At 48.1% G+C, this 27,874-nt stretch overlaps 1 protein-coding gene across 2 annotated transcripts in view; it reads right to left on the reverse strand.

Moving 5' to 3' along the window:
• Positions 1 to 27,874, reverse strand: part of LOC147706829 (ATP-binding cassette sub-family C member 10-like) — a 1,327,484-nt gene that overhangs the window by 222,909 nt on the left and 1,076,701 nt on the right. For both annotated transcript variants that reach the window (XM_086925963.1, XM_086925964.1), the window contains one exon: positions 10,807 to 11,150. In XM_086925963.1, the coding sequence (XP_086782089.1) occupies positions 10,807 to 11,150 (344 nt within the window). The remainder of the gene's footprint in view (positions 1 to 10,806; positions 11,151 to 27,874) is intronic.

The following is a 27,874-nucleotide window of genomic DNA, read 5'->3' on the forward strand; positions in this document are numbered from 1 at the left end:
CCGAACTCGGAACACCAACCCCAAGTCGGCAGCATGCGCTGCAACAGGCACAGCATACATCACCAAATAGGATCAAAAATGCCGCACCCGAGCACCGGGGGAAGCCAGGGAACTGCACCACGCACCCAGGCAGGCCACAGCAGCGGCAGCCACGAGGTGCAGAGCGCATGCAGAAGGCCCCGGGAACAAACAATCCAGCAATCCCCGGCATCTCCAGGAGTCGCCGCCCTGCATCTCGGCAATTTAAAAACACGTGTTGACGGCACTGTGCACCAAATGCCCCGCAAGAATGTATACCGAAGCAACCGGACACTCCCCAATGGCTGGAGCAGGGCAGAGGCCGTCGCCATCATTTCAGAAGGATAGCCGGTCAACACGATTAAAGAAGAGGCAACTCGGGCAGGTGGGGGTCAGAACCCCGCAAACCATCCGGGACAAGTAGAACCAATAGTAGGGGAATACACAGTAAACACCAAAACACTGCAAAAGCGGGACTCACCCGGAGCGGGTGCCTGAGCAGCACCAACAAGGCCCCTACACACCCACAGCCGGATCCGGGAATCGAAATTCAGCGCAGCGCGTCTCCCACCCGGCCAGGCTCGGGGAGACGCTCACAGCGACCTGGAAGCAACCGGGAGGCGGCGCACCAGCCGCAAAGGGCCGGAAAACCGGAACAGCGGCCGCGAAGAAGTCGATCCCCCCCAGCAAGCCCGGCAGGCCGGGGGGGGAGACACATCAGGAACCTCACCCCTGCCCGAGAAGCCAGGCAGCCGGACAGGAGGAGCCATAGGAGGACTGAACGCCACTCAAGCCCAGCAGGAGCAGGTGCAGCCCCCCACATCAACAGCATCCATCAGCCATTCTGTCGAAGACAGAAAAAAAGAACAGGAGGGCTGCTGGGTAGGTACTACCTTTATACTCCCGGGGGGAGGGGCAGTAGGTATATCCCAGCATTCCTCTTGTTTTTTATTTTCTGTCAGGAGATAGTAATCTCCATTAGTACTGAATGGGCCGAGGACATAAGGGACCTGGGGGTAATGGCAAGTTGTGTTATGAGGTCCTGGTTGCTTGTCCCACCCCCGGATACTCTGTAGTTACTATATGTTAACGGAGCGAAAGAGTTCCACTTGTCACACTCTCCTTACTACAGTTCAACTCAGACCCCCAAAATGTGGCTCTAACAAGGACCACCGGCTGGCCAGGCCTCATCAGCTGTAGGCCCCGCCCATGAGGAGACCTTAACAGTTCCGGCTAGCCAAAGTAATGACTCCGGGAGGGATACAGCTACAGTCCTCCTCACCTCTGCTGAAAGTTTGCAGGAAGGGACATGCCTGTTCTTCACACCATTGTAAAGACAATACAATATCCCAACAGGTAGAATTCAAAAGACAACTTTTGTTGCATGCACGAAGCATTACACGGACAAGAAAAAAGGAGACACTTATTCAGATGATTTTCATGTAGAAATTATTCTTGTATTATAATGTTAAAAGGAGGGTAAGGTCATATTCAAACAATTTGTACAGCACAAAATTGGAAAAGTCATATGACAACCGAAAAAACCTGGTGCTCAATATGTACAAGTGGTAAGTGGCGACGCAAGTGAGAAGGTGGACAGCGTGAACGGTGCAAGGTGAACAAGGTGAAATAATTATACAATGAGTGGCTCGGTGTGTGACAAAATTATAGTGACTTTACATCACAATTCACAATTTCAGAGGAGCCACAAAGAAGGATGCGCCTATAGCTGCGCTGTGGAGTCTTCACACCAAGCAGTATGTGCGCCAACCACAATGAGCTTCTCAACAACTGCTTCTCTATAGCGGGGAAACAACTCCAGCGCCCCTCCCTTAGGGCATGCATAAACAACCCGGCTTCCTCCAGGGCCTCTCTACGCTCCTCCGACGCCCACCTCTGCCCTCACCACTGTGACTATCCTCAGGCACCCACAGGAGGGTCAAACTAGTGGTCGAAGTGGGGTGATCTGAAGGACACGACGTGCCCATACTTTTTAATTTTAGGAAAACAGTTCCCCTACTTTTTGTCAAAAGACAAGCGTACAAGGGTGGTTAATTCCCACAGCTGAAATGCATCAGCTGAAGTCTCATTCAGAGAGCCTCAGGAAACCGAGGAAGGAGCAAACAGCTAAACGAGCCTTCTTGCCAGGGTGCCTGCTTGCCTGAAAGTGTCAATGTGCACAACTGGTCGATCTGCAAATGTAAAGGGCGCCTGGAAGCTGGCATTGGCTTTAAATGATGGAATCACTTGAAGCTTCCTGGTGATGCACATTTATTCTTTTTAAGGGTTATTGAAAGGGTTCGACCAGCTAAGCTGTGAAGCGTATGCTTTTAAAAGACCGTTAAAAAATAATTTACACTACGAACAGCATGCAAAATATGTATATATTGGAAACACATTTTTTATCTTAAACCTTTCTGCGCATTCTGTAGCAGCTTATCTTATACTGTGTGTAATGCAAGTTTAACCCCTTCGACGCTGATGACGAGCTGGGCTCGTCATGGCGTAGCCTCCTCGCACGCTGATGACGAGCCCAGCTCGTCACGTAAAGTACGTTTTTTAAAAACCCAGCGTGCGAGCGGAATTCCGCTAGCGCGCATGCGGTTAAAAAAATGACTTACATGTTCACAGTGCTTTTTGCCTCAGACTGGGACCTTATAGCACTAAACATACACAGGTCACTATTCTCCACTGCACGACTAGGATTTTGTGTGGTGCATTAACTAATAGACGTTTCATAATGTACAATAGGGCATTTCCCACTGATTAACATAACTTGGATTTTATTTTCCTATAAACTGTGTGTTATTTTATGCAAAGTTACAAGAAGTTTAAAGTCCGAAAAAAGTTACAAAATATTTTTTTTAGCCACGCCCCCACGCTTAGTCAACCCCGCCCCATGCCCCACCCCCTTATGCACAGAATCAAAGTTCCAAAACTTTTTTAAACGCACTTTGACCACTGGGTCAGACAAAGTTGTGTCAGCCTAACTGTTGCTTCTATTTTCCTGTGGAAGTGCTTAAGGTATTTCCTGACACTGGTTTGCCTTCCCACATTAGAAAGACTATTTTTGCCCCTGGCAGTTTTTCTGCAGTATCGTATTTTTTCCGTTAGTGGTTTGGTTTCTCTTCTAGTAATTAATATGGTTTCCGGCAAGAGCTGGTCTGTACCTTTCTGTCAGTTCGTAGTACAAGTTTCCTTCCCAAGAGCGCTTTGTTTTATTTATTTATTTATTTATTTTTTGAAACGCAAGACTTTATTGACAATTCAGGTAAATTACAGTAATGCGCCTACAACCCTGGGGCTGGCTAAAACAGTCACCCCCCCTGATGAATAGAGAAAATACACAGCTATTCAGCCGACAACCAGCGGTCCGGCAGCGCAATCAATAGTATATATGACCAACTGACAATCACTTTTATCTTCCAAATTGGATGTCATCGTGCTTTTGTGTTTTGCAGTAACATAACTTTAACTTATGACTCAATAGTTAAATGAACAACATCTCCTGTTATCAGCAATCTATCTTTCCCTGTGACATGTACACTATCCTAGACCATTATCCCATCCACCCCACCCCCAATTCGGCCCTACGCTATTAATCTATTATTCATCCCGGACTTCCTCATCCTACCAGCCTTATCATTAGCCAGCGACCCCAGGCAGTTAATTTTCTTCCATCTCGTCCTCTGAGCTATCAATGTCGTCTTCCTCTAAAGGTTCACATAGGTCCCCCCTGTAGGTGTTCCAAGGCTGCCATACTGTATTCCATTTACGAGGATTCGCTCTCATTTTATAAACCGCCCGCTCTGTTACCATAAGTGTGTCCATATTCCTACACCATTGTGACAAGGTTGGTAATTCTGCTGCCCCCCACCTCTGTGCTATGTCTCGTTTTGCTGTCATGATACCCACAGTGGCCCACAGCCTACCTTGATGTGTTAGATCATTAGGGCCCCACACATTCAGCAGGCACACACAGGGGTCAGGCGCTATGGAGATTTCTAGTGTTTGTGAGATGGTGCGCATCACCTGCCGCCAGTAGCTCACAAGGGCCGGGCATTCCCATATTGTATGTATGAAGGTACCTTCTGCTCCACAGCCCCTGAGACAGGGTGGGTGTGCTGCCCTGTGCAGTCTGTGTAATGTAGTCCTTGTATAGTATACCCTATGCAAAATTTTTAGCTGCACCAGACGGTACCTAGCCGAAATGCCTGCCTCGCGTGGGGACGCCATGGCTGCATTCCAGTTCGTTTCATCCATATCTCCTATCTCCGCAACCCATTTTTCCCTCAACTTTTCTAGTGGGTCTGGCAGGTTATTTAGCAGTTTACGATAAGTAAGGGAGGTAGCGCCCTCCTGCATGAAGTCGGTGAGCAGGCGATCCTCAAGCGGCGAGGATTCCGAGACCGTTGTGCCTGCTGGAATAGCTGCCATCAGTGCGTGCCTGATTTGAACATATCTGTATGTTTCTGTAGGACCTAGGTCGTAGTGTTGCTGAAGATGTGAAAACGGGACCACCCCTTCTCTTGACCACATGTCCCCTACTGTGGAGATCCCTATATTATCCCACTGGGTGAACCCTTTAGTGTGTCGTAGTTGTCCCAGAGCCTTTGTGTCCAATAACGGTGTTAACTTTGTGATGACTCCCCCCCACTTCAGTCTCGCCTGTGCTTTATGCCACAACGTTACCGTGTGTTTGGTGGGTCCCGTTAATTTTGGCGCAGATCCTCTGTGGTACAGCGGTGCCAGCAAACTGTGTGTGCCCAATTGTGCCCTGTCTGCGAGATAAGCCGGATCATTCTGTGGGGCGTGCAGCCACTGATTAATAATTTTGAGCTGTGCTGCCCAATAATACAACTGCATATTTGGCAGGGCGATCCCACCATCGTACCAGCTTCTATTAAGTTTTAAATGCGCAATGCGAGCTGGGCCGTCACACCATAACAAGCCCGTCATCACAGCCGTTACTTTTTGGAAATAGCTTGGAGGTATCAGGGTCGGTGTGTTTTCGAGCACATACAGGAAACGTGGCAGTGCCATCATTTTAAATAATGCCGCTTTGCCCAGCATTGTCAGTGGAAGGGTCTTCCAGTGTCTTACATCGTTCCTCAGCCGAGTGAGCGGAGGTTGCAGGTTTCTCTCGAAGAATTCAGTAACGTCTTGGGTGACGTAAATCCCTAGGTATTTGAAGGAGGTGGTCGCCACCGTCAAGGGGCAAGCGTTAGGGAGAGTCGGAGAAGGGCCTTTTAGTTCGTAAATGACCGACTTCGCCCAGTTTATAGTGTATCCAGATGCTCGTCCGTGAGTGTCGCATATCCCCAATAGGCTAGGGACACATCTCTCTGGGTCTGTCAGGTAAATCAGCATGTCGTCTGCATACAGGGAGACTCTGTCCTCCCAATTGTCATCCCAGTAGATCCCCTTCAGCAGCGGGGTCTTCCTGATGGTAACAGTCAGCGGCTCCAGAACCAACGCAAATAATAGAGGTGAGAGTGGGCATCCCTGTCTAGTTCCCCTTGCCAGTGGTATTTCACGGGAGATATGCCCGTTCGCCACCACACGTGCCACGGGGCTGGTGTACAGCAGCCGCACCCAGGAGATGAATTTAGGGCCAAACCCCATGTGGGCTAGGACCGCGAACAAGTACTGCCATTCCACCATGTCGAATGCCATTTTGGCATCTAAGGACAGTATAACCGCCGGTTCCGTCAGAAATGGTGCTCGCGCCCGCGCTCCATGCACTCTACGGAGGTTGAGCGCAGTGCTTCTATGCGGCATAAATCCAGACTGGGCTGGATGGATCAACTGCCCCAGGTAGGGCATCAGCCTAGTCGCCAATACTTTCGCTAGTATTTTAGCCTCTGCCTTAAGAAGCGAAATCGGTCGATAAGACGCACAGTCACTAAGCGGTTTACCTGGCTCCGGGATCACCACAATAGTCGCCGTTCGTTGATCGAGGGGCAGGATTTCTCCTTCCCGACTCTCCTCATACATCGCCAGTAAGGGTTCACTCAGTGGTTCAGACATTATTTTATACCATTCGATTGGTATCCCGATTGGTCCGAGAGCCTTGCCCGACCGTATCGCGCCAATGGCCAACTGAATCTCTTCAGTTGTCAAGTCAGAGTCGAGTTCTTCCGCTGCGTCCGTCGACAGGGTCGGTGTCTGTACACCGCGGAGAGCTTCCATCGCCCTACCTTCTGTTACTTCGACAGCTGGGGAGTACACCCCTTGGAAATGATTGGCTAGTGTGTCTGCAATTTCTTCAGGAGGCGTGTGCATTGACTCGTTCACATCAGCTACCTGCAGTATAGTCCTGTTACCCCCCTTCTTCTTGTCCAGCCAGGCCAGAAGTTTACTTGCCTTATCTCTGATGTCTTACACCCTATGTGCGGTCGCCGCGACATCCGCCACCGTCATGCGTCTCAGGTGGTCCTCATGGAGCCGCTGGCGCAACTGAAGGGAATGCAATGTGTCGTCTGATGGGGCCGCCATATGGGCCATGTTTGCTCTGCTAAGTTCTAGCTCAAGCTCCACTAAGTCCCTCCTCTGAGCGCATTTGTGGCCTGATATGGCCGAAACGGCTTGCCCTCTCAGGACTGTCTTGTAGGCTTCCCATAGGATCGAGGGGGAGTCAACCGAGTTCAGTTTTCCGCAAAGTAGTTTCGGGTCGCCTTTTTCAATTCTTTACCAACGGACAGTACCTTGAGATACCCTGGAAATATTGGGTATACTCCTCTACGAGTCTTTTCCTGACTGGATAAAGTTAACGTCAATGGTGAGTGGTCTGAGATACCTCTCGGTCTAATCTGTACCTCATCTATCGTGAGGAGACCAGTGCCCAGGGTGAGAAAATAATCAATTTTGGACAAGCTATTATGTGTAGCGGAGTAGTAGGTGTACTGCCGCTCATCTGGGTGCATGTGCCGCCAAATATCAATCAATCCCTGTGCTTCCAAGAAGTCACCAAATCGGGAAGGACCAGGTGTTTGTGTTCGAATCGGGAATCTATCCTGTGTATTATGTATCACTGCATTAAAATCCCCTCCTATGATCAAATCGCCCTCCGGGCGCTCCAGTAAGAAGTTCCCCAGGTCGGGCAAAGCTACTGCATGTAACGCGGGTGGAACATACACCGAAACTATATTCAACGGCTTACCCTCCCATTGTCCATGCACTGCTGCGAAGCGGCCCTGGTCATCTACTTTGGAGGTCTGAGTTATGAACTGTGAGGATTTTCGCAATAATATGCCCGCCCCACGCGATCCAGAGGTGAACTCCGAGTGTGCTATCATCTGGTATCCCCGCCTATCCAAGGCCTGTCTAGAAGTACCCGTTAGGTGTGTTTCTTGGAGAAGAACCAGTGTCGGACTCACTCTCTTGATACCCTGCATAACTAGTCCCCGCTTAATCTTGTCACCCAATCCCCTGACATTCCAGGACATGATTTGCAGTGGAGTTACTTGATGTCCCACTTCTAAAGTGTCAGCCTGCTGTCTAGTTGCCATTCAGAACTTTGTTTAGCTTAACCTTTCGGGACGCGGACGGGCCTACCCGGGGCCCAAGCACCCCTTTACTGTGTGGTGTGTTGCGTCTAGCCTGGAGTGAGCAGAAGGCGTGTGGTGTAGTCAAACGGTCACAGTGTGTCTTCTCATGTCTATGGTCCCTAGCAATGGTAACAGTGTGTCCTGTCATGTCGCCTTGAGTCAAAAAACTAAACAAACCCTGAAATTCCCCCCCTTAAACTCCCCCCCTCCCTGCCCCCCTGGTACATGGACTCAGAACTGCCCGCCACCCCAACTTAACAGAGTGCCTGACCCTTCCCACACATATACACAATATACTTGCTCGTTGGGGGCGAAGGACACCCCGGAGTTAGCGACCCCTCTTACCCTCCTCGGAGGCCCTTAGACCAGTGTCCATGGCTGCCCACGTGGCAGTGTCCACCATCAAGAAATGTTCTGTATCCACTGGACTGTTATTCCTCTGTCTGTATGTCGTCGGCAACGCTGTCTCTCGCTGGGGAGCGCCTTTCCTCTTCATGTTCCGACCTCTGGGAGCTCGTGTGTTCACCTGTATGCCGATCCCCTGGTTTCCTGCTCGAGCGGCGGGGTTGCGAGGCTGGCCTCCAACCCTCCAGCCAGTCCTGGGCCACATCCAGATTGTCAAAAAAACACGTCCTGTTGTCCGCCACTACTCGTAGTTTGGCCGGGAACAACATAGAGTACTGGATCTCTCTCGCCCGTAGTTCTTTTTTCACATCCAAAAACGTCCTTCGACGGCTGGCCACTTCCGCCGTATAATCCGGGAAGAAAGCTAGAGTGGAGTTTTGGATCTTAACTGGAGGGGATACCCTCGCTGCCTGTAGGATGGCATCCCTGTCACTGAAGTTAAAGAGTCTCGCCAAGATGGGTCTTGGAGCCGCTCCTGGCTTCGGACGTCCTCCCGGCACTCCAGGCGCCCTTTCCACTGAGAAGAAGGTTGACAGACCTTTAGGCTGGAGCTTCGTTTTGATCATATCTTCCACAAAGAGGTCAGTTGCTCTAGTACCTTCCGATTCCAGAACCCCAAGAATTCTTATATTGTTCCTCCTAGAGCGCCCTTCCTGGTCGTCCAGTTTTTCTTTCAGCAATTTATTTTCGGCCGTTATTTTTTCCATCGCCGTCTGTAATTCTGGCACATCTTCCACCAACGATTTCGTGACCAGTTCCAACGACCCCACTTTTTCGGACATTTTATGAAGATCTGCTCTGATAAGGGTTATCTCGGTAGAGATGGAGCCCACCGTGGTTTGTACCTGTGCTAGGACCCGCATCACATCATCCAGCGTCGCTTTTTTCCCTCCACCTCCATCTGCCGGCCTCATGGCCTGCCCTCTTCCATCCGTGGGGGGAGAGGCATTCTTATCGCAGGTGTATTTTTCAATACGAGTCTGTGTCGTGCCACCTTTGGTTCCTTTACCAGCCATGATATTGGCTAATATATCTCCACTCACACTGCTTTAGTTCGATTGCTTCGAGGTCTACTTCAGAGAGGGGCTGTTTAGCCTCCTGTACCGTCGCTTTCCAGGGTCACTCGTCACTCCCCAGCGCTTATATAGGCCGTGTCGTGGTTGGTGGTAGCGCCACCCATGTCTCATCCAAATCCTTAACAATGCAACTGGATCTATGCCCTCACTCAGGCGGCTGGTGCTGCTCGATTAGTACCTGTGGCTCTACTTCAGAGTCTCATCCCTGACCTGTGCTGTATAGGACAAGGGCACTCCCTTCGACCGTCCCCTTCGTCACCTCCTCTATCGAGGTTGCGGTTCGCACTGCTGGTTACTGGCGCCCCATCCTTTTTTTTTTTTTTTAGTTTGTCGGGTATCAGCGTACTTTAGTGCCACTGCGTCCCCCTCTATGCACCGGTGGCATTCACTGCGTCGTTGAACCAGTTTCGTGGGCCGGCCACGTTCTCACGGCTGTATCTCTGGTGAGGTAGTAGGCCCTCTTGTAGGCCATGCGGTTCCGCCACTGCCCCTGGCTTTGTATCGAGCTGCGGCAGTTACGATATGATGCCTGCTATGTTTGTAGCCCCCAGGGAAGGGGGGGGAGGGAGGGGGGACTCGCCTGGATCTTCCCACCGCTAACGCGGTCACCAGTCCCTTTCCGCCACTTCCCTGCGCTGCCGCTTCGTACCCGTGGTCAGGAACCTCACGCCACCTCAGCCGCTCACTCGGGCAATGGCATCATCGCTTCTCTCCGCGGCCTCGTTTCCCATGTCTCTCTGCCCGCGGCTCGGCTCCGGGGCCCCGAGCCGTCGCCGTCGCCTCTTTGTCTTGCCTGGGGGGGGTTCACCGCATGTATTCACTACAGCTTCCAATGTCTCCGCTATGCAGGGCGCCGCGACCGTCACCTCCCGGCCTCCAGGCACTTCCGGTGTTCCCTTCCCGACCTGGTGTCACTACCGGCCGACTTCCTTGATTAACCGGGTCACCGGACTCCAATCTGCCCGCAGGCCACTGGAGCACTCGGCTGCCATTTCTCTGTCCGGTCTCGGATTCACATCGGAGTTCTTGCTGCGTGTACCGCCCGGTCCCGGGCCTCGGGTCCCTCCTTCAGAGAACTGAACTTGCCACGGATAAATGTTCGGATTGCTCGAGAGGCCGCCTTACTCTCGGAGCTCGCCTTCTAGGCTGCCGCCATGCTCGGCTGCTAGCCACGCCCCCCTACTTTGTTTTATTTTTTGACAGTGGTTTATTTCCAATCCCAGCTAATTCTAGTTTTCTCCCAGCAGTAAATCTGTTTTTTTTTACTTTGGTTTAACCTCTTCAGTTCCAGTGGCTTGATGACTGTCGTGGTAGTTTTCAGGCAGATTAATAAACACTATCTTTGCCTACTGGAAGATTCAGTTTTCACCCAAAATGCTTTGTGGCATATATTATTATGAATCCAGTTGCAATGTTACAGGTCAAGCATTGACATTGCGACTGGGTGGACATGAACTCAGGTATTCAGTGGAAACCTGAAAACAATGCTTCCAAATCGTTGTGTCCATTTTAGCTGTTCTTCAGGGATTTGCTCAGACACTATGCTTTACTAAGAGCAGCTATCCTGTAAACTTCCTTGTTTTAGAAACATTTCTTTAGCCAAAGATCAGGAAAGCTAAATAAGTAAAAGAAAGCTCTCTGGCATGCTACAGGACAAGTAGCAATTAATCACCTGTGGTTCATGTCAATGAACTATTCAACATTTCATTAAATGGCATTTCCTAAGGTGCAAAAACTGAATGCTTGGACTTGCTTACCTGCTGGTGGCCCGGGTGGCACGAATGGTGGTCAACCCAGTCAGGGTCTCGGAGAAGTGAATGTAGATGGGGGACAAGGTGATGCTCCAAAGCCGTTTCAGCTCCCGCGAGGTGTGGCGGTAATACTGCTGGAGATAGACGTTGGCGACAGCCAGCGGCACCAGGGCCAGAATAATCCATGGTAGCCCGAAGATGATCATCACCAAAGTACCCATCAGGAAGACTAAACAAGCCAGGAAATTGTTGAGGACAAAGGGAAGACTTTTGTCGGCGTGGTACAAGTCGGATGAGAAACGGTTAATGATTCGGCCCATCGGAGTAGTGTTGAAGAAGGTCACAGTCGCCTAGCAACAAGAAAAACATTACAATGAAACCCGGCTTTGTGCTATACTTAGAGAGCAAAACACTCTTTCATACAACCCATCCCCTAAAAAAGAGGTCCATTTTGATGGCCTCGAACAATTACCTTTTTGGGTCAGTGTACACCATACATAGCCTAAAAGTAGTTTACTACAGTCTGAAAAATGATTTTTAATTTTTGTGAATGTACTTTAAGAGGATGAGAGACCAAGGGCCAGATGTATCAAGATACCGTTTTGCGAATCCTAAATAGCGATTTTTTGCGAATCGCTATTTAGAATTCGCAAAACGGTATGTATGTACAAAATCGCAATTTTTTTGCGATTCCTTATTATTCTTAATTTGCAAATTCGCATTTTGCGAATTCGCAATTAAAGAATAATTTCCAATGCATTCCTATGGGCCAGGAGGCCCATAGGAATAATAGTGCAATAATTCTCAAATTGCGAATTTGCAATTTGCTAATCGCAATTTGAGAATTATTTCAAGGGTGCAGGGGTGTCTCAAAGACACCCTGCTGCACCCCTGAAATCTACATGTGTGTGTGCATGTGGCACACATACATGCCCTATGGGCATGTATGTGTGTCACATGCCACCCTTACAAATGCCAATTAGGGCATTTTTAAAAGAAATCGCAAATTACCACCAACTACAAGTTGGTGGTAAATTGCGATTTCTTAACACAAATTCGCAAACCAAAAATGTGTCATACATATCATTTAAGGAATCGCAAAATTTGCTATTCCTTAAATGCTATGGCAAAATAAGGAATCGCAAATAATTGCGATTCCTTAAATTGTGATTTTTTGATACATATCAAAAATCGCAAATCGGCAGTTTGCGAGTCGTAAAGGCCAAAATTCTGCGAATTTCGGCCTTTGCGAGTCGCAAAAGCTTAGATAAATCTGGCCCCACAGGTGTTGGGACAAAAAAATGTGCATTAGTTCAGTTAGAACCAATGGGACCTATGAATTCTAGACATGATTCAAACATAGGCCCTACTTTAGCCTGACATGCTAGTGTTCCATGATCACATGGCCATTCTGCTGTGCTTGATTACACACTGGAACGGTCTGTGCTCTTTTTTTTTTTCACAACAGATTTTATTGAAAGATTGCACACATGGCGCAGCACTCCGCAATCCGGAGAAAACTGCAAATCAAGTACACAGCATCAGATGGTTGGCAATCCATGTATCATTTGAAATAAACAATAACAGCAAGACCCGTTCTACATTCCCCCCCGCCCCTTATCTCACCCTTACCCCCAACTCCCCCCTCCCGGATCCCTCCCTACCCCACCGCACAATATCATCTCACACTTTAAAAACATTCTCCGAATAGATAGTGTACACACATCTTCCATTGCAGCCCTTTCATATCGTCCCCGGGTAATCTTCCTGTTCAACTGGTGGGTCAATCCATAGGCCCCTGTAATACACCCAACGCTTCCATATTTTATAGTGTTTTCTTGGGCAACCCTGGGCCTCAAATTTTGGACGCTCCAACCCCATACAGAAGTCTAGCCCCTTTTTCCACACCTGAACTGAAGGCGCCCGGGGATCTTTCCATGCCTTAGCCACATCTCTCTTGGCAATGGTGAGGCCTAGCAAATATAGATGCCTTTTATATACGTTGCCCCCCACCCCCTCTAGGACATGCAGTAGACCCAACTGTGAAGTACGAGGAAGTTCCCATCCCAGAACCTCAGACAAACTGTTCCAAATCCCCCCCCCCCCAGATCCGGACCAAGGAACCACAGCTCCAAACCGTGTGTATCAGTGTCCCCACCTCCCGGCCACAAGGAAGACATTCTGGGGACGCAATCAGACCCGCCCGCCATAGTCTTTCCATTGTGAAATAGACAATATGAAGGTATTTAAATTGAATGAGCCTCAAGCGCATCGCAATTGCAGCACCTCTAGGGGCCTCAAGCACCTCCCACCAATCTTCCTCCTCCAATGTCCGACATCTCTTTTCCAGGCTTTCCGCAGTTTGTGCAGGGATGTAGAGCAGTGTGTTACTAGAGTCTGATATATGCGGGATATCTTCTTATCCCCCAGGTCCCCCATAAATACCTTCGCCTCTAGCGGGCTAAATTCGGGTGGAGAATCGAGGCCCTCCAGGTTCGGTGTAATGGCATGGCGGAACTGTAGATATTAAAAAGATTTGGACCGGGGCATACCATATTCCTCACTCAAATCTTGGAAGGATTTAAGGGCTGTACCTGACATTATATTCCCCAGTGTTGAAATTCCGATACTGTCCCAACCTTGAAATCCCTGGAAGGTCGCCAGCGCCGGCAGACGTCCATTATGCCACAGGGGAGTCTACTCAGTTAATGTGCCCCACCAACCCATACAACGTAAGGCCTGCCTCCAGATCTGAAACAATATCTTGGGTGACCTGTGGCAACCTCTTCCGCAGCTGTGCCGAGTATAGAATGGTATGTAGGGTATCAGACCCCATAAGATGCCTCTCCAGAGCATACGCAGGATCCCCCCTGTCACCATACCACCATTCGTTCAGGACCAGGAGGTGAAATACCCGGTAGTACGACAGGATGTCGGATGTTGCCAACCCTCCACAGTACGTCGATAAGAAGCAGGTACGCAGCGCCACCCATACAGCGCCTCCCGCCCACAGAAATTGTCCCAGGGCCGAGTCCACCAGTCGGAACCATTGGGGTGTAATCGGGTAGGGGTGGTTCTGTAGTTGGTAGAGTAGACGCAGGAGGGCTACCATCTTAAAAATGGCTGACTGGCCATATATCATGAGGGGCATGCGTGACCACGTCTTCATTTCGGTTCGAACCCGGTCCCAACTGGCGCTAAATTTCGCTGCCAAGAGACTGTGGGGGTCTCGGATAGGAATACTCCTAAGTATTTAAGTCCTCCCACCGCCACCTGCAGCGTGGATGCCCACGTCCCAACCCCGGAGCGTTCTCCCAGGACCCACAGAGTTGATTTACGCGGGTTCAGGTAAAGCCCAGAGACTTCGCCAAATATCCGCATAATTTCTAGGATACGAGGTCCGGACCTATTAAGATTAGTAATAAAAAACAGAACGTCATCCGCATAAAGCACTATTCTATCCGATGGTCCGGTCTCCCATTCAAAGTCACGCAGTTGCGCATCTATTCGCACCCACGCCGCCAGCGGCTCCATAGCAAGGGCAAACAAGTATGGCGAGAGGGGGCACCCCTGCCTAGTTGTAGTAAATAATTCTAATAATCCAAGTATAGATGGTACTGGTTTAATGATATCAGCACAGTAATCTCTTCTTCAAGTCCAAGCAGAGATCTCCAGAACATAACCCATTCCTTGAGAACCTCACCCTATGGGGTCGTTACATTGACGATATCCTGATTTTTTGGAAAGGGGATCGGACTAGTTGCAATGCCTTCTGCAAATGGATAAATCAACAGGATCCATTCCTGATTTGATTTGATTTGATTTGATTTATCTATTTCTAAAGCGCGCGAATGCCCGGAGGCGTCTTGGCGCTATGATATGTCCATAGTCCTGAACTGGTCTTAGGTTTATGCAGTAAACAACCATGTTTTAATTTGCTTTCTGAACAAGTCCAGAGATGGGCTGTTTTTTATATCCAATGGAAGTTGATTCCATGTCCTTGCTGCGTGGACGAAGAAGCTTCTTCCCCCCCAGTTCGCTCGTTTGAACTTAGGTATTTCTATCAGTTTTTGTTGCCCAGATCTTAGTAGTCTGGATGGTTCGTATTTCCTCAACTGGGTTTTTATGAAGATAGGTCCTTTGCCCTGGAGGGCCTTATAGGTCAAACATAGTGATTTAAATTTGACTCTTTTGGCGACTGGAAGCCAATGAAGTGATGCTAATTTGTGGCTGACGGACTGAAACTTTGGTATGTCCAGGATCAGTCTTGCTGCAGCATTTTGCAGGCGTTGCATCTTATCTATGACTTTTATTCTGGCTCCTGCATACAGTGCATTTCCGTAGTCCAGGCGAGATAAAGCTAGCGCTGTGACTACCGTTTTGCGTGCGTCTTGGGGCAAATATGGTAGTATTTTTTTTATCATTTTTAATATTAGCCAAAACGAAGATGCCAGTTTGTTTACTTGGGCTTCGTATGCTAGCTTGGTGTCTATCATGAATCCCAAATTTTTCACTTTCTCCGAGGGGTCTGGACATGTTCCCAGCTTGTCAGGCCACCAGTCTGGGGACCAGATGTCTGCGTTACCTCCCAAAAACATCACCTCACTCTTTTCTCCATTGAGTTTAAGGCAATTTTGTTGCATCCAATGACTGACTTTTAACATGCAGTGTTGGAATTTGTCGGCTGTTACCTTTGTGTCTTTATCTATGGATATGACGATTTGGGTATCGTCTGCGTACGAGATTGGCGTGAAGCCATTTTCCCTTATTACTTCTGCAAGGGGGGCCACGTACAAGTTGAAAAGCGTTGGGCTTAATGATGAGCCCTGCGGGACACCACATGGTACCTCAAAGGAGTCTGATTTTGAGTTTCCTAGTTCCACTGTGAACTTTCTATCCTTCAGGTATGATTTGATGAGATTGCATGTAGATTCGCTTGCTCTAGCTTCTCTGATGCGGTTTATTAGAATCTCGTGGCTGACCGTGTCGAAGGCCGCCGAGAGATCTAACAATACCAAGGCGGCCTTCTCCCCGTTGTCCAGTACTTTCCTAAGCTCTTCAACTGCCGTGAGGAGAGCTGTCTCTGTGCCGTGCCCTTCACGGAATCCGAATTGGGAATGGTCAAGCCAATTATTGTCCAATAGATATCGTGATAGCTGTTTATTTAGTAGTTTCTCTAATACTTTTGCGGCAAAAGGGATCCTAGCTATAGGTCTATAGTTGCTAGGAACCTCGCAATCCAAGTTGGGTTTCTTCAGGAGTGGCCTGATCGATATAATTTTCCAATCGTTAGGAAATGTGTTAGTGTCTAAAATTATAGCAAACAGTTTTTGTAGTACCAGTCCTATTTGCTCTGAGCAGCTTTGCATCACCTTAGGTGGACAAGGGTCTAAGGGGCTGCCCGAGTTGGTTGCCAACATTTCTTTGCTAATTTGTTCCACTGTTGGTAGGGCCCATTGAAAAGATGGTGGGCAGATGGGTGGGTTGTTTGGCTTTGCAGCAATGATAGGGTCTAGAGTAGTTTTTTCTACTTGATTATTTTTAAACAGCTCATAGACTGATGTCACTTTACTTACGAAGAAGTGGCCTAGTGTATTACAGAAGTCGGATGATATATCCTCGGGGTTATTATTTTCAATTTTGGCAAGCTTTTTGACTACTGCAAATAGGTCTTTGCTTGAGTTTTTTGATGCATTTATTTTCTGTACAAAGAATTTGCTTTTTTCTGCCCTAGTCATATTTTTGTAAGTAGCCAGTTCATTTTTATAGTTTTCTCTTAGTTTGGGGTCATAATGTGTTCTCCACTTTTTCTCTGCTCTTCTGCAGGTCTGTTTTTGTGTCTTCAAGGCGTCTGAGTACCAGGGTTGCGAGGGGGATTTTCTTTTAAATGTCACTCTTTTTTGAGGTACTGAAATCTGGATTGCTGTTTTAATCCAGTCATTAAATTGCGTACAGGCTGTGTTACAGTCACTATCCAGAATTGGGTATGAAGACTTCAATGTCTCTACCAGCATGTGGGGGTTGACTTTAGACCAGTCAGGGTAGGTGGCTCTTTTTTGACTTTCGTTTGGTTTCCTCAGCTGCTCTGTAATTTCTAGTTGAAATAAGACCAATTTATGATCTGTCCAGGCGATAGGGTGGACTTCTACCTTCGTTAGTTTTTGACATGAAGTGAAGATACCATCTAGCGTATGTCCGGCTACATGCGTGTCTAGATGGACTTTTTGATCTAGGTCAAAATTGGCCATTGCATCTTTAAAGGCTTTTACCTTGGGGTCTGAGGCTTTCTCGAGATGTAGGTTGAAATCTCCCAGAATTGTATAGTCTGGGTTCGTTACACTAGATTCTAGGAATGGGCTCAATGACTCAATGAGAGATCTTTTGGCATTTGGAGGTTTGTAGATTAATAGTCCATTAAAAGTGTAGTTGTTCGTGATCTGGATTTGGAATGTCATAGTCTCACAGTCAGGATGACTTCCTTTTTCAGAGCTCTTGACTCTGAAATTTTCTTTGGCTATAATCGCTAGTCCTCCTCCCCGTTTAATTTTTCTATCTGCTCTGAAAAACGAGTATCTTTCAGGTATTGCCAAAGATATGTCGGCGTCTGATGCCTCGTCTGCCCAGGTTTCGGTTATAAATAGTACATCGATTTCTCGATTTTCGATCATATATGCAATATGGGTATTGTGTTTGACCATTGATCTAGCATTTATTAGTCCTGCCTTGATTGTAAGGTTCTTGATATTCTCTATATTACATTGTGTTTGGGCTTTGTTGATATTTTTTATTGAGGTAAATTCAAAAGTATGAGGGCAGCAGGGACATTGCTTACCTTCTTTCTTTAGATCTATTGGTGGGCATGTTGCGCTATGTCTTAAAGTCAGAATCTCCTGTGATGAGTATTGTCTAGGTTTGGTCTCTGTGTCTTTTTGGGCAGGGGGTTGGGCCCTGGGCTCTGTCCTGGCACGGATGGGCGCAGACGGGCTTGCCTTAGGCGCTCCCGCTGCGCTCGTCCGCTGCGCTTCCGGCTGCAACACATGATATAGGCGTAGAAGGTGGGCGTGGCCTAATTAGTGGGCGTGTCCGAGGTCTCGCCTGGAGTGGCGTGTCAAGGATCGATGCAGCCGGCGCTTTGAAACGCTGCCCGGACTGATTTAGGTAAGTTTTAAATAATGCGCAAAGTATCTAACACAAAATGTACAGCAATAGGTTTAAAAGATGCTTAAAAGATAGCGTCGTTGCTCGTGGCGGTGCCAGTGGAGTTCTGAACAAATCTGTGTGAGCGCTGGTTTCTCGCGCTTAAATGTGATGCCCGGTGGGCGTGGCCTAATTAGTGGGCGTGTCCGAGGTCTCGCCTGGAGTGGCGTGTCAAGGACCGATGCAGCCGGCGCTTTGAAATGCTGCCCGGACTGATTTAGGTAAGTTTTAAATAATGCGCAAAGTATCTAACACAAAATATACAGCAATAGGTTTAAAAGATGTTTAAAAGATAGCGTCGTTGCTCGTGGCGGTGCCAGTGGAGTTCTGAACAAATCTGTGTGAGCGCTGGTTTCTCGCGCTTAAATGTGATGCCCGGTGGGCGTGGCCTAATTAGTGGGCGTGTCCGAGGTCTCGCCTGGAGTGGCGTGTCAAGGATCGATGCAGCCGGCGCTTTGAAACGCTGCCCGGACTGATTTAGGTAAGTTTTAAATAATGCGCAAAGTATCTAACACAAAATATACAGCAATAGGTTTAAAAGATGTTTAAAAGATAGCGTCGTTGCTCGTGGCGGTGCCAGTGGAGTTCTGAACAAATCCTGAAGTTCACAGGGACCATCTTTGAAAATTCAATACCCTTCTTGGACCTGACTATCATGCTGGGCCCGACGGGAATCACCACTACCCTCTACAAAAAAGAGACAGACAGAAACAGCCTCCTGCTCTACAACAGCCATCACACCAGGGCACTGAGGGATAACCTACCGTTTGGCCAATTTCTCAGACTCCGCAGGAATTGTACCTCGACCACAGACTATCAACGGGAAGCGAACATCTTACAACATAAACTCCAGGATAGAGGCTACCCAACAAGATTACTGAAACGATCGGTGAAGAGAGCACTCAACAATAACAGAGAATCTCTCCTGGAAACACACACAAAGGAGAAAGAGGATATCATCACCCGTGTAACCTCTTACACGAAAAATTCCTCTTTCATCAAAAAAACAGTAAATACTCATTGGGGTATTTTGAATTCAGTGAGCTTGGACATCCCCCGCCCTCGTTTTGCCTTCAAAAGAACCACTAATCTCAAGGACCAATTAGTGCATACCCGACCAAGGAAGACTAGCACCCGCCCTCAGAACACACTTTGGGACCTGCCCCCAGTTGTGGGACACTTTCGGTGTGGCAATTGTGTTGTCTGTCCCCAAACAACACAAACAAAATCAGTCCAACTATCTGACACCTTTACATGGCATCTGAACAGACACACAAATTGCAACAGCAGCAAGTGCATTTATATGCTGACCTGCCCATGCGGGCTGAAGTACATTGGTATGACGATGCGCACAGTCAAGGTACGCATTATGGAACACAACAGCAATATCCGCTGTACCAAGACTCACACCCGACTATATGAACATTGCAAGCAACAAGGCCACGCCGCTGAGAACATGCAATGGGTGATTTTGGAATGGCATCCCTCATCAAACCAACAGGCTCTATATAGAATTAAACAGAGATGGGTGCACCGCTTAAATTTAGACACCGAGGGACTGAATGACTCCGTCCCCTGGAATACGCTAACTAAATAAACTTAAGCTAGCATGACATACCCCCCAGTTTCGATGCTGACCATATCCATATGCACTGAACATGGATGGTATGGTCTCCACACATCGACAACGCACACTGATTCGACTACCTCCAATATGGTACTGATGTGACATACACGCTGCCCTACCCTTAGTTCTCCCTTGCAGCTATTATGTTACCAGAGAAGGGATTGTAACTTATCAAAACGACTTATAACACGTTTAATCTCAACATAACTTTTCCCTGCCGACTAGCCCCTCCTCCACCATCACAAAGATCAATGTGTCCAATCCTGCCATGATATCATCCGGATTGGTATGGACTACCTGACAAACTACCACTTAACTTCTCTATTTCCTAACCCCCAACATAAGGCACAAAACCAAAATCATAGGCAGCCCTAGGGTTTTACCCCATTCCAAGATGGCGCGTTAATCCGAAGTGCCGACGCATACGCGTCATTACCCTGCACCACGCCTCCGGACCTGCTTGGCCGCGTTGCTATGCAACCAAAGGCGGTACACGCCCCCTATTTACGGCCTCGAGGAAGGACATTTAACGGCGTGAGGCACAACAGAACACCGCCAGCTGTTCTGCGTGCCGAGCCACGCCATTATGTGGGTTTAGGTGCCGAGAGGTAAAGTCCACGCGTTGAAAAGGTAAGGGGGTTCGATGTACAAGGCGGAAGTCGGTGTAACTGTCCGGGCTTAAGGGACCCTCGAACAAGGCCACCTGGGTCTTGCTCCCCCGCCATTCAGGGGTTCCTGGAAACTGCCCTCACCCGGGTATGTGGCGTGGGTTCAGTACACGTGGCGCCCTCGGGCCCCCGGCCACCGTGGTGGCTATTTTCGAGGGCTGTCTCAGCTTCTCAGCCCCTGTCCATCGACTCCGAGTCATGGGGGTAAATACGCCGGCAAGATGCACTATGGTTCACGCATGAGAATGCGCTGTGGTTGGTTTGGGGGCCCGATCGATATCCACTGAGTGTCCGCTCCCGCTGCAGCCTGCCCTGAGTGGTATGTTTTCACGGGTACCGACGGGTGGTGGGCGAGACCACAGATGGATTGTTAGTCGTCTCCGCCCTCAGCACTTATTCCTGCCCCTCGGGAGAATCATCCTTTCTCCTAAACCCACTTCCTTCCCTCCTCCCTTCCCCTTCTTATCTTTTACAGATACTTACCTTACAGCGCAGGTCCCACGAGAACAGTCTGTGGGGACCAGCACCAGAAACTGAGGGTAAGATCGACAACGGAATTTTTTGTCCCCCACATCCTGCTCTAGGAGCACACATGGCGCCGCATTCCTCTAACTAATATAATCTGTCATACGCATGAGTCACGGAATATTTGTTGGACGCCCAATGTGGCCATAACTGGCCTTCTTTAATTATCAAAGATGTTCAGAATCTCTCTGTCTCTCTCCCTCACAGCCGACTCACGTGACCCCATTGGGCGAAATTAACGCCTCGCTTAAGGGGACTTGTGTCTCTCTCCATATATACAACATTGACCTTCAATATGAATGAGTCTGCCGAGAATATTTATTTCTTCATTTTTTCCTTCCTTTTAGGGTGGATTCCTACGCAGGACACCTTCCTGCTCCGGTCTTCGACCCCTCAGGTTGTATATTTCACACTCCCTAGCCCGTAGCGGGCTTACTATGAGTTTACGAGCACAACCTAGGTCCTGAAGAATTGCCGATGGGGCATGAAATATGTTGACCTGATCATAGGCGAGGATTGAACGGGACCAATCCCCATAGTTTTGGAGTCCCGGTACCCCTCTCTTCACCATTTTTTAACAAGGTAGTTAGCTACACGAATAAAGTTATCTTAGTAGACTATACTAACCTTTTTTAACCACACACCCCTTCACGCTCACTACTCCTCCACTTGGGCCCCTCACACACACTCGATCAACGGCCAGGAACAAAAGAACTCCATAAGAGCGTAGCACTTCGTGCTACCCGTCAGGCATTGCAGCGCCGGCCTGACACTGGAGCAGGAAGCCGATGATGAAACGAGACAACCATCTGGCAAAATGACAACAGTCATGAAGCTAGTAAGTTGTGTGAGGCATCCCTAGTTCCGACAAGGGACACCTTTTCCCTGACTCTTATATATACCTTCACTTAGAGAGAGGACGAGAGACCACCCAGCCATACGAACACTGCCTCCTGGGGAACTTTGTACATCATTTGGTTATAGATTTATAGGACTCGTACACTGGACCCCCATAAATATTGTCCTTTTTAAGTCTCTCCCTGTTGTTTACAGTACAAATACATTTACGGAAAAACAATTCTAAAAGGAATCTTCACACAAGTGCATGTGCACGGAACTAATGAACAGTATATTAAAAGGGAAACACACTGGAATAAATTAAAAGAGAAATAGCACATAAGAATATGAATAGAAAATACAACACATTTCCCCTCTTAAGAAAATCAATGGCATAAAGGAATACATTTAGAAACACGTCTGCCATTCCAGACCTTACCATCCTGCGTTACAACACGGTTACGATTTACTTTTACAATTTTAATAGGTTTACCAAATTTGATATCTCCTTTGGATACAAATCCTGGTTTGCGAATTCTCACCCAATCACCACACTTAAACATAGGTACCTTTACCTTCATTCGGACATCATAATCGTACTTGATCTTGTCTTGCTTTATCTCAACTTTCGAAGCTACATCAGAAACATCAAGCATAACATCATGAGGAATAGCACTCTTTTTAAACCACCAAGGACACAATTTAGATGTGGGATCTCTACCTCTTAACAACCGGAAAGGAGAGATTTCAGTAGTCGAATGAAGTGTTATCCAATATAACCAAAGTCTCTCTCTTAGCCTTTCTCTCCACAAGCTACCAAAAGTCCGGGCCCAAAGAATATCTTGCTTGAGCACCCTGTTGTACCTCTCAACCTGTCCGTTGCCTGCGGTTCATACAAAGCAGTGGTGATATGTTTGATACCACAATCTTTAAAAAATTCTTGAATTTCTGAAGATCTAAACTGTACCCCATTATCAGAAATCATTGTTTCAGGATAACTTTCTCGAGCAAACAGCTCCTTCAAAAACAAAATCACATTACCTGAATTGGGATGAGAAATAAGCTTGACTTCTGGCCACTTAGAATGGTAGTCAACCACCACAACAGCAAATCTACATTCTGCTGGTAAAAAATTGAAAGGCCCTGAAATGTCAATTCCCAACTTTTGCCATGGATATTCCGGCCACTTAACTGGAATCAAAGGAGCAGGACTACATTTACAAGTCTTGTCACTTTCTATACAATCTGGGAATTCTCTCACAAACCTATCAACAAACTTATCTACTCCTGGCCACCAAAAATTAGATCTAATCAACCTTTTCATGGATGACATACCCATGTGACACTCATGACTAAGTTTCAAAATAATGTCACGGATCCCAAAAGGCGGAATACACTTCCCAGATCTAAAAACCAAATCACCTTCTATAACTAACTCTTCCTTAATATTAGAAAAGGGTAAGAGATCACCAGACACTTCTCCCTTAGGAGGCCAACCCCTCTTGACATAATCTCTCACCTGACAAAGTAAAGTGTCATCATTCATATTTCCCCCCCACATTTCTTCAGTTATCAATTTAAAATCTTCTGAAACAGACTCAGTAATACTAACTACAATTTCTTCATCAGCTGGTTCATCAACACTGTCACATGGTAGTCTGGACAAACAATCCGCAGTCACATTCAACTTCCCCGGAACATACTCTATGTCAAAATTGTACTCCTGGAGGCGTGACATAAGCCTGGCTATGCGAGCAGTAGCTCTAACCCCACCACCAGGCGATAAAATACTCACCAAAGGTTTATGGTCAGTTCTTAACATGAACCTTGCACCCCAAATGTAATTCCGAAAATGTTCAACTGCCCATACACAACCCAAAAGTTCCTTTTCGATAACAGCATATCCTCTCTCAGTGGCAGTGAGTGTACGCGATGCAAATGCCACATTCCACTATTCCTTACCTGAACGTTGTGACAAAACACAACCTAAACCGTAAAGACTAGCATCCACTGTCAATAAGCACAATTTATCCAGACAGAAAGGTCTGAGAGTAGTAGCAGCCACCATATCAGCTTTTATAGAATCAAAAGCACATTGCTGTCTACTGCCCCATACAAATTCCACATCCTTTCTAGCAAGTTCTCTAATAGGCTCCATCTTGGTAGCAAAATCTTTGATGAACTTGCTGTAATACTCACAAAGTCCCGAGAATGACAACAACTTATCCTTACAATCCGGTGCGGGTGCTTTCAAAATAGCGTCAACTAATGACTTCTTCGGAGACACACCATCTTTTGATATTGTGTGCCCTACGTATTCTACAGCATTCTGAAACAATTTGCACTTTTTACTCTTGATCGTCAAACCAGAGTCACTTAAAACTTTACATACATTTCTTAAATTTAGAAAAGATAAGAATGTCATCCTGAAAACACCTAACATAGTTTCCCATCTCCCTGAATAGATGAAACATTGATCTTTGAAAAACTGATGCCGCGGAGGCCAACCCAAACGGCATCCGCTTAAATTGGTACAATCATTGAGGTGTAATAAAAGCCGTTAAGTGTCTAGATTCTTCCGTCAACTCAATCTGATGATATGCCGATCTAAGATCGAGAGTTGAGAACACTGTGGCATCCCCAAGCATGCTCACAACTTCATTTATGTTGGGGAGGGGATGACAATCAACAACGATATTAGCATTTAAAGCTCTCAAATCAATGCAAAGCCTCAAACTTTTATCAGGCTTGCGAGCAAGAACAATTGGAGAAACCCATTCAGATGACTCAATCTCCTCTATCACTCCACTGTCCAACATTTCTTTAAGGGAATTTCCTAATTCCTCTCTGATATTAAGTGGTACATTCCTAGGTTTTTGTACTAGGGGAATAGCTCCTTGTTTGAGCTTGATGGCATGTGTAAAACCCTTCAATTTGCCTAAATTTTCTGAAAAGACATTAGGAAATTCTTTAGCTAATTTTTCCCACCTACTATCACCTTCGATAGAGACAATTGAACCTTTTAGAGGAATGGTACTGGTTTAATGATATCAGCACAGTACTCTCTTCTTCAAGTCCAAGCAGAGATCTGCCAGTACAAATACATTTACGGAAAAACAATTCTAAAAGGAATCTTCACACAAGTGCATGTTCACGGAACTAATGAACAGTATATTAAAAGGGAAACACACTGGAATAAATTAAAAGAGAAATAGCACATAAGAATATGAATAGAAAATACAACACTAGTACCACGTCCGATGGAGAATTTGGTGGATATGGTCCCTGCCACCCTCACTGAGGCCGTCAAGTCCATATAATAGTAGTTTTAGATATGACAGGAAATGTGGCCCAAAGTTAAATCTTGACAGGAGTGCAAATAGGTAGACCCAACTCAATGAGTCAAAGGCCCTATCTATATCGGCCAATAGGAGTGCCGCTTGCTCCCCGGTGCCTCTAACTGCTGCCACCGCAATATGGGCGCGTCTGATATTGTGCCTCGTCGCCCTGTGGGGCATAAATCCGGCCTGATCCGGGTGAACCAGTCCTGCTATATGCGGGAGAAGACGGTTGGCCAGCGCCTTGGCCAATATCTTAGCCTCCACGTTCAGGAGGGATATTGGTCGATAAGACGCATGCTGATCCGGGGGCCTGCCTGGTTTGTGGAACACTACCACTTCCGTATTTCTCCAGTCTGCCGGAAGGCTACCTCGTTCTCTAGCTTCCTCCAACGCCGCTCTATAGTGCGTGCCCAGTTGGAGGTGGTATTTCTTAAAAAATTCACTTGGGAACCCATTCGGTCCCGGGGCCTTCCCAGTGTTAGGCTCCCCCAAGGCCGTGCCTAACTCTTCGGCAGTCAATGGAAGTTCAAGGCGCTCTCTCACATCCTCGGATACCGCGCGTGGTGGTAGGTCCGCAATGAATTTGTCTACTTCGGCCGCTGGGAGGTGTTCCCGCTGGGCATATTGATCGGCATAATAGGCTGCAAAACTGTCTGCCATCTCCTTTGGGTCCATGATCGGGGCCCCAACAGTATCCCTGATCCCCGGTAATGTCTGTGCTTGGAACGTATTTTGACAGAGCCGGTGTAGCATCGTGCCCGATTTATCCCCCCATTGATAGACCCTGCTGCGTGTTGCCAGCCATACCTGTCGCGCTTCGTTCAGTAATAGGGACGCATAGGACTGCTGTGCTAGTAGAAGTTGCCCCATCACCTGACTGTCCCCCTCTCCACTGCAACGTCTCTCCAAGGCCTCAATATCTGCTGTGGCTCTCCCTAAATCCTCTTGGCGCTGCCTTCGGGCTGCCGCGCACCAAGCAATGCCCACTCCTCGTAGTGTGGGTTTCAGAGCTTCCCACATCATCCCAGCGTCTGCAACTGAACCAATATTTTCACCTTAGAAGTGTGCTATGGCCTCTCCCATGTGTTTCCTATTGTCCTCCTGTTGAAGATGCCATGCGGAAAGGCGCCACAGAAAGGGCTGCCGCCACTTATCCAGCCGGAATTCTACCGCCACCGGAGAATGATCCGACAGCCCACGCGGTAAAATGGCCACCGACTCCACCCGACTGATAACTGTGTGGGACGAATATGTAGTCTAATCTCGAAAAGGATTTATGGACCGCTGATAGGAATGTATATTCCCTGCTCTGTGCATGTACATAGCGCCAAGTGTGTCCCCAGCACATCCCCTTGATCATATCTCCTAATTTGGTGGGTGTATCGGCTACTTGACCACCCCCCGGTCGACATCGATCCACACGGCAGTCCACAACATCATTCCAGTCCCCCCCAATCACTGCTGGTGCCTCGGGAATATCCGCCCACACTGCAAACAACTTCTCTACCAGCGACCATTGCAGCGGAGGTGGGGCATACACACTCCCAAGCAGCATGGGTTCCTCACCAATCATCCCTCTGATAAAAACGTATCGGCCCTGTGGGTCAACCCACTGTGTCGAGTGAACATATGACAGTCTACGATGCACCAAAATGGCCACCTGTTGGTAGCCATACCGTTGTAAACATAGTATTTTATTGCCCAATAAATGAGTTTCCTGCAGTAGCAAGACATCTGCTTTGTCTCTTTTCGCCTGCCGCAGAACCGCCCCCCTCTTTACTTTGTCAAGCACTCCCCGCACATTCCAGCTAAGGACACGTAAGGAAGCCCGGGGTTTAGTGGCCCATAAGGTGGGTCTTGTAGGTGTGTACACACAAACCATTGAGATCTCATATCTATCGTGCAGCTCAACCCATATATACTCCCCCCAACACCCCCCCGAGGAGGAGCGCCTCCTAGATCTGAACCTCCAATTCCCTCGGCTCCGCAAACGTTGGGAGGTCCGCGCCGATGCTCCGCTCGATGAGGAATCTGAGTCTTGGCCCGGTGGAGTATGCACCCTCACTTTTACTGTCTCGTTAGTCCAATGGAACAGTTCCTCCGGGGTGTCGAAGAAATGAGTGCGGGACTGGTAGACGACCCGCAGGCGGGCCGGGTAAAGCAATGCATATGGGAACTTGAGATCACGAAGGCGCGCCTTGGCCGCTGTGAAGGATTGCCTCTGTTGCTGTACTAGCCTGGTATAATCCGGGAATATCAGGATTTTCTGATTTTCATACAGGAGGGGATCCTTCGCCCGCGCCTGCCGTAGGATGGTGCTGCGATCGTGGTAGTTCAATAACTTGGCTATCACAGGCCGGGGACGGGACCCCACCGGCGGCTTTAGTATAAGGGCTCTATGCGCCTGCTCTATTACGCCACATCGTCCTCCGATATTCTGGTATCCGCCTCCGTGATGGGGGCCACGGCATTCCGCAGATCTTGGCGCAGCAGTGTGACATCTGCACCCACAGCTCCATCCAGCATATCCCTGGACTGGGTTATAGCTGCCATCAGTGCCGCATTGTCCGGCCCCGGGGTTTGGTGACTCCCCGTGGCCCCAGCGCCTCCACTCGGCCCCGTGTACTTATCAAAGGGCCCTTGCTTCGAAAACCCTCCACCGCTCCCGCCTCTGGTCATTGTGGACTGTGGCCGAGGACACTCACCGTGGGAACCAGCTGCTTGTGCACTAGGATATCGTCTCTAGTACTGCCGGGTGGCGTTATGTGTTTAAGCCCCATCACGTCTTCAGATCTGTAACCGTATCTGCCCTGCCTAAGTGTCGTGTGGGAGGCGGCCCAAGGACTCACTTACCACCTGCTGCGAAGGTCTGACTAATA

This window comes from Lissotriton vulgaris, chromosome 6, assembly GCF_964263255.1.
Source record: "Lissotriton vulgaris chromosome 6, aLisVul1.2, whole genome shotgun sequence".
Lineage (NCBI taxonomy): Eukaryota > Metazoa > Chordata > Amphibia > Caudata > Salamandridae > Lissotriton > Lissotriton vulgaris.